The 7,097-nt window shown below is 54.1% G+C and overlaps 2 protein-coding genes across 8 annotated transcripts in view; one reads left to right on the forward strand and one right to left on the reverse strand.

The window, feature by feature from the left end:
* The window catches only part of ACY1 (aminoacylase 1), a 4,581-nt gene extending 812 nt beyond the window's left edge, over positions 1-3,769 (forward strand). Inside the window, exons 2-14 of one of the 7 annotated variants that reach the window (XM_008057800.1) lie at positions 64-128; positions 219-323; positions 722-816; positions 1,098-1,174; positions 1,268-1,357; positions 1,456-1,512; positions 1,828-1,901; positions 1,987-2,036; positions 2,165-2,309; positions 2,418-2,486; positions 3,098-3,177; positions 3,336-3,396; positions 3,482-3,769. In XM_008057800.1, coding sequence (XP_008055991.1) covers positions 64-128; positions 219-323; positions 722-816; positions 1,098-1,174; positions 1,268-1,357; positions 1,456-1,512; positions 1,828-1,901; positions 1,987-2,036; positions 2,165-2,309; positions 2,418-2,486; positions 3,098-3,177; positions 3,336-3,396; positions 3,482-3,646 — 1,133 coding nt within the window. In that variant the 3' untranslated portion in view covers positions 3,647-3,769. The remainder of the gene's footprint in view (positions 1-63; positions 129-218; positions 324-721; positions 817-1,097; positions 1,175-1,267; positions 1,358-1,455; positions 1,513-1,827; positions 1,902-1,986; positions 2,037-2,164; positions 2,310-2,417; positions 2,487-3,097; positions 3,178-3,335; positions 3,397-3,481) is intronic. The other 6 variants (XM_021712208.1, XM_008057801.1, XM_021712210.1 and 3 more) reach the window with 6 other exon arrangements.
* A 2,611-nt stretch (positions 3,770-6,380) lies between these two features.
* RPL29 (ribosomal protein L29) overlaps positions 6,381-7,097 on the reverse strand; it is a 2,930-nt gene continuing 2,213 nt past the window's right edge. Inside the window, exon 5 of the mRNA XM_021712216.1 lies at positions 6,381-6,622. Within this exon, the coding sequence (XP_021567891.1) occupies positions 6,493-6,622 (130 nt within the window). The 3' untranslated portion in view covers positions 6,381-6,492. The remainder of the gene's footprint in view (positions 6,623-7,097) is intronic.

Consider the following 7,097-nt stretch of genomic DNA (forward strand, 5'->3'; position numbering starts at 1 on the left):
GGGGGGGGGGGGGGGGGGGGTGATGAGTAGGTGGAAGCAGCCCCAGACTCTCTGTGCCCCCAGGGGCTGCCGTTGCCTTCCTCGAGGAGAGAGCCCACCAGCTGGGCCTGAGCTGCCAGAAGGTGGAGGTAAGCCTGGATCCCTGAGTGGGGAAGGGAGGTGGGCCTGGGGCACCTCCTAACCCTGCACTGGCCACCTCCCCTCCTGACTCTCTCTAGGTGGCACCTGGCAATGTGGTGACTGTGCTGACCTGGCCAGGCTCCAACCCTACACTGTCCTCCATCTTGCTCAACTCCCACATGGATGTGGTGCCTGTCTTCAAGGTATGTATGGGAGGGAATTGTGTGGAGGCTCTGGGGACAGATGTGATGCAGAATCCAGGATCCAACTGCAGGGAGCCCATGGTACTGACCCTGGCACTAGCTCTCAGCATGCAGATGACATTACTCCACTCAATCAGCCTTTGTCCAGCAGTGATTCCATGCCAGAGTGGGGGTGGTGGCAGGAGACAGCGATGAAGGATGGCTGTCAGCTGATGGGGAATGGTCATCAGCTGATGGAGGATGGCCATCAGCCGCCTTCTTTAGCCCTATTCTGTCCCCCTCACCATCCCACCTATCATCCCAACCCTACAGTGGGCTCCTAGGGCAGGGTCACCATTGACCACAGTGGATTAATAACTAAATTTGGGATTTGGGTCTCTCTTCTCATCCCTGCCTAGGAACATTGGAGTCATGACCCCTTTGAGGCCTTCAAGGATTCTGAGGGCTACATCTATGCCAGAGGTGCCCAGGATATGAAGTGTGTCAGCATCCAGTGAGTATCCTCCATACGCATTCCCCTACAATGTCCCCACTGGCCCAGTGGATTAACATAGGACTTGGGGGTGTGACTGGAGAAACGTAAGACTGAAGGACATCTTGAGCAGGAATTACTGCCATGACTATTGCATGGACGGGGAGATTGAGGCCCAGAGAGGAGCAAGGACTTTCTAGAGTCCCTGCCACAGGGCACAGGACTGCAGCCTGTCAGCTCTGCCTGCTGGGCCGGCCTGAGCATCTGGTGGCTGCCCCAGCACCTGGCTTATGCTCCCTTAGGTACCTGGAGGCTGTGAGGAGGCTGAAGGGTGAGGGCCACCATTTCCCCAGAACCATCCACATGACTTTTGTGCCTGGTAGGAGTGGCTCAGGGAGGGACACCTTTGGGAAGCGGTAGGGTGTACTGGGGGTGGAGGTCCTCTCATCTCATGTCCATGCTGCTTTTATAGATGAGGAGGTTGGGGGTCACCAAGGCATGGAGCTGTTTGTGCAGCAACCTGAGTTCCAGGCCCTGAGGGCTGGCTTTGCCCTGGATGAGGGTAAGCAGGTTGCAAGCCACTGAGCAGCCAAGTGGGGCAGGAAGGTTGCCAGTGGGGCCTGGGCTGCTCTACCCTCTGAACCCCCTTTCTTTCTTCAGGCCTAGCGAACCCTACTGATGCCTTCACCGTCTTTTATAGTGAGCGGAGCCCCTGGTGTGAGTATGAGCTTGGAGGTCACTACAAATGGGAAACTAGGCCGGAAAGGGCAGGGTCCTATGAAGGGTCACGCAACAAGTTGAGTAGGCCTTGAACCCATAGCCTCTGCCTTCCAGCCCTTTCCTACCTGGACTTCTCCTTCCTGAACTTCTCTGAGGAGAAACTTTGGGCAGAAATCAGCTCTATGCTGTGAGCTCTGAGGGAGACAGGGCCCTGCTAGAGGAGCTTGGAATGAGGGGGCAATCTGGGCCCACCCCAGGATTGATTGCGTCTCCAGCCCCTCTCCTGTGGAAGACATTCCTGCATCTCCCTAGGGGTGCGGGTCACCAGCACTGGGAGACCAGGCCATGGCTCACGCTTCATCGAGGACACAGCAGCAGAGAAGCTGGTGCGTGGCACATGGGGAAGGAGCCTGGGAGTTTGAGAGGCTCTGTTCTGGGGCCACTGTCACATCAAACCTCATTCTCTCCTAGCACAAGGTTGTGACCTCAATCCTGACATTCCGGGAGAAGGAAAGGCAGAGGTAAGCTATCCTGGGAAAGGGCGAGGTGGCTCTGGGAGGCTTTACCAGAACAGGGAAGCTGGGCCACCTTCTTTTATCTGTTGCTTCCTGATGCTGCCCCTACCCTGTCCCCTCCGCTCCCACTGCAGGCTTCAGTCAAACCCCCACCTGAAGGAGGGCGCTGTGACCTCTGTGAACCTGACTAAGCTTGAGGGTGGCGTGGCCTATAACGTGGTACCTGCCACTATGAGCGCCAGCTTTGACTTCCGCGTGGCACCAGATGTAGACCTGAAGGTGCCACCTCCACCTGGGTTTGGAGGAGGGAGCCTGGGTCCTAGAGGGAAGCCTGTCCCTAGAGGCTCTGGAAAAGCCAGAAGAATCAATTCATCTCCCTTCTCTTAGGCTTTCGAGGAGCAGTTGCAGGGCTGGTGCCAGGCAGCTGGCGAGGGGGTCACCTTTGAGTTTGCTCAGGTATCGACTTGGGACCTGTGCTGGGGGAGTGCATGGGCTCACCAAGTGTGCGGCAGTGTAGGAAGTGTGTGCTTGGCGTGTTTGTGTAGGTCTGGGCATGTCTTCAACTGTGGAGACACATTTTATCCACCTAACGCATTAGTTGTGGAGGCCACTATGGGTGCTGAGGGGATAAAAAAAAAAAACCTATGGGGGATAAAATTTGGCACCTCATGGCATGAAAGGGGAAAATAGACATAAATCAAATATTCATATAATGTTACCTTTATATTAAGTATGAACACATGGTCCAGGAAAGGGCAGCACCTTGCACTCTGAGAACCTATAATCAGGGTTGCAACTAGTCTTGGGGAGCCATCTGGAAGAAGGGGCACTTGGGCTAGGATCTGAAGGATGGGCAGGAGGTAAGTAGATGGAGAGCGTGGGAAGGTTCCAGACCTAGGGCATTTGAGGGGCTGAAAGAGGGCCTGTGGCTGGCCCAGCCGCCTGATGTCTGGAAAGATGGGGCCTGTGGTAGAAAGATGTTCTGTGCCCGGTACAGCCTACCAGGTGAGGAATAGGGCAAGATGCCCAGGCCCCTGTCCTGATCCTGCCATCTTACCCTTCCCCAGAAGTGGACAAAGCCACGAGTGACACCCACTGATGACTCAAACCCCTGGTGGAAAGCTTTTAGCCGGGCCTGCAAGGACATGTGAGCACACAGCCAGCTCTCAGCCCAGCTACCTGCTCTCCTTCCTGCTGCCACTTCCCTTCCCTCTCCCCCATACCTCTCTTCCACCTTTCTTTGTCCCTTAGGCTCTTCCCTTGCCTTCCCCTTACCTCCCTTTCATCAGACTTTTCTCCCTACAGGAACCTCACTCTAGAGCCTGAGATCTTCCCAGCTGCCACCGACAGCCGCTATCTCCGTGCAGTGAGCCACTTATACAGCAATGCATGGGCAGGGGACTGGGTTTGAATGCTGGCTTTCTCCTAATGGCTCTTCCTCACCCCTGCAGGTTGGGGTCCCAGCTCTGGGCTTCTCACCCATGAACCGCACACCTGTACTGCTGCATGACCATGACGAGCGGCTGCATGAGGCCGTGTTCCTCCGTGGGGTCGACATATACACACGCCTGCTGTCTGCCCTGGCCAGTGTGCCTACCCTGCCCGGTGACAGCTGAGCCTCAGGCTCCCCCATCTCTGCCCCTGAGGCTTCCATTGCAACGAGTGCCAAGGACCTCCTCTTCCCTCTGTCCAGTAATAAAGTCTGTGTGTGGATAGGCCGTGTCTCTGAAGTACTAACAGCAAAGATGCTCATGCAGCAGGAATTCTCATTTCCCTGGGGAGTTACCATCCACGATTCACAAACGAGGAAACAGCCTGATTTGGGGCCCTTCCCCACCACCTCACACTGCTCTGTCCCCTTGAAATAGTATACCCATCTAGTACCACTCACAGCCACTTACTTCTGTGCCCAGCAACAAGTTATAGTTTTTGTTTTTAGTAGCCACCATACTTACCTACATCTGAGCTGTGAGGTCAAGGATTCCATTCCCATCCAAGGGAGATAACGAAACAAGGACCTCCTGCCTTTCTTGGATCATTGATTGGGATCCTGAGACAGGACCAGAAGGGGACCAGCTGGGTCCCTGCCATATGTGGGGCAGAAGGACAACTTGCAAGGAATGACTGCTGGCGTTTGTCAAAACCCATGGGCTCTGGTGTTGGGAGTGGGTCACAGAGGTGCAAGAATCCTGGTAGTCCAGACAAGTTCATCTTAAGATCCCTAGCAACCTGGTACAGTGTGTGTGGAGGCCCAGGAGTTGGGCTTCCATCTGAGTTTTGCTAAGCCCTCAGGCAGTACCAAGAACTGGCTATAGCCCCAGGAGCCAAGACTTTCTAGCTGATCTGCTCTATACTGTCCTGACCTCCAAGAGCATGGGAGGGTATGGAGGACTGGCATTTTTTCCTAGCTGGAGCCAGGAGGGAACTCCAGAACCTGGCCCTGTGGCCTGCAGACTTAGCACTAATAACCCTTGCTCACAGTTGACAAGGAGCCAGGACTTTGGCTTATTCTTCATTGAACCCCCACAGCAGCCTTTTGACACAGGTCCCACTAGCTATGCAGAAACTGAAGCTCTACTAGAAGAGGAGGCCCTAGACTAGAAAGTTTCTGGGGGATGCAGTCAATTGAGGGTCAAGAACTGGGAACTAGGCCGGGAGCAGCGGCTCATGCCTATAATGCCAGGACTTTGGGTAGAGGTGAGAGGATAGCCTGAGCTCAGGGGTTCAAGATCAGCCTGGGCAAATTGGTGAGACCTCATCTACAAAAAAATCAAACTAGCTGGGTGCAGTGGTACACACATGTATTTCCAGCTACTTGGAAGGCTGAAGCAGAAGGATCGCCTGAGCCCAACAGGTTGAGGCTGCGGTGGCTGTGATCATTGGCACTGCACTCCAGCCTGGGCAATAGAGACCCTAACACACACATACAAAAGAACTGGGAACTTGGGTTCCTCAGCACAGGACAGGCTGTGTGCTGGGGCAGGATGAAGGCAGCAGCTGGCTGTGACCTAAACAAAGCTTAGTTGAAGCCCCTGACCTGGGGTCTCCTGAGGTTAGGGTCTAGCTTCCCCTGCAGACCAGAGCTCCCTAAAGTGATCACTCCTTTTTCACCTCAGGATGACTGGGAAAAGGAGTCTTCATGCCTGTCCTGGGTACCAGCATACAGGTTGGCTCTGGAAGTCATCCAACCAGGTGACCTTCTGGACATGCTCCTGTTCCCTTTCCAGATCACTGCCATTGGACACCCCCTAGTGAGGGCAGTGGGCCACCCAGGGAGGCCAGGATTAGTCAAGTGATAGTAGTTCAGGCCTGGTTGGCCAAACTAACTTCTAAGGTCCCACATGGACTGCGCGGGTTCACATGCTACCTCCATGCTTTCCTAGCTGTCATCTTCAACAAGTTGTGAAACCAAAAAATAGTTAACCATTTCAGAGGTAAGGAGATCATAAGCTGTGGGCTGCGCCTGCTGCTCTGGCACAACAGCATCCCTTTGAGTCAGTCTTGTCACCCGGGCTGGTGTACAGTTGCAGGAGCACAGCTGCTGCAGCTTTGACCTGCTGCACTCAAGTGAGCTTTCTACCTCAGTCCTCTAAGTAACTTCGACTACAGGCGCACACACCAAGCTAATTTTTGGATTTAGTACAGAGACAATGTCCTGCCATGTTTCCCAGGCTGGTCTTGAACTCCTGGGCTCAGGCCATCCTCTCACCTCCACCTTCGAAAGTATTGGGATTATAGGTGTAAGCCACCACGCCCAGTCAAAGCACCCCTTTTTGAGTTTCCAAAGTCCCCAAGGTTTGACCAAGGCTGGTTTTGAAGACTGACCAGAACAGTTTGGTGCCTTCTACTGGCAGCCTCCCAAATGTCTATTACTACTTCACTACCTGCTCTACTGGCTGCTCTGAGGATCAAGATCCTGCATGTAAAACAGCTGACCCAGGGGCACAGCAGCATCAGGCTGTCATGGTGTGAGGCAGTGCCATAGCTGCCCTGCCTTCCTGGGTCCCTAGCTAGGGAACTAGCACAAACCAGAGCAGTGGATGCTGGCCAGGTGTACCAGGACAGCTCAAGTCTGGGACACCTCAGGCCAGAGTGCAGAACCGCTCAGCAGGGCCCCTCCTCTTCCCTAAGAGTACATTTCAAACTGTAACAAGGATGTTTAGAATTTAACCCTGTCCTCAGCAGCTCACCCAGTTCAGTAAGTTATGTGCCCCAGCTCCCCCAAAGGCCCCATTTTCCTGATTCCCACTCACACCTCCCACCATCTAAAGAAAGTTAATGTCTTCTCCCACACCAATGGAGGTAGCAACCCCACCCTACACCCTAGGATCATAGACACAGGCTAACAAATCCTGTCTCAGGTTTATTTGTACAAATAGCACAGGAGGACACCAGCCCCACGCAGACAGCATCCTGGGGGCCAAATCAGTCCTTCTGTCCACACATTGGCAGACAGAGGCCTCTACTCTGGAGCTTTTGTGGGGGTCTGGGCAGCTTTGGGAGCCTGAGCAGGAGCTGGAACTGAAGCTGGAGTTGCAGGTGAAGCTGCGGCTGGGGCCTTAGTTTGATCCTTGGCCTTTGGCCGGCAGAGCCTGCGGCCCTTGGCAATACGGGCACGAATACGCTTCCCAAGCTTGGGGTGGGCAATGTATGCAAGTCGAGTAAGCTTGCGGCTAGGACCCTTTGGGATCTTCGGCTTAACCTCCTTGGGCTTTACAAGGGCCTTGATAGCTTCAGCACGTGCACTCATGGCACTGGCGTTGTTGGCTTGCATCTTCTTCAGGCCTTTCTTGTTGTGCTTCTTGGCAAAGCGCATGTTCCTCAGGAACTTGGGGTCCACCCCCTTAAGAGACTCGTATCTTTGTGATCGGGGTTTCTTGATGCCATTTCTGTGCCATTTTCGGGACTGGTTGTGTGTGGTATGGTTCTTGGACTTGGCCATGTCTGCACCGTAAGCCGCGGATGCTGAAGCGCCTGGGACCGGAAGAGCAGATACCATTTCTATAAATGTGTTAGACCTCAGATTCTTACAGAATTGCACACAAGATAATTTAAGCTTCAGAAATT

This window comes from Carlito syrichta, unplaced genomic scaffold (assembly GCF_000164805.1).
Source record: "Carlito syrichta isolate Samal-C Ts95f unplaced genomic scaffold, Tarsius_syrichta-2.0.1 Scaffold303129, whole genome shotgun sequence".
Lineage (NCBI taxonomy): Eukaryota > Metazoa > Chordata > Mammalia > Primates > Tarsiidae > Carlito > Carlito syrichta.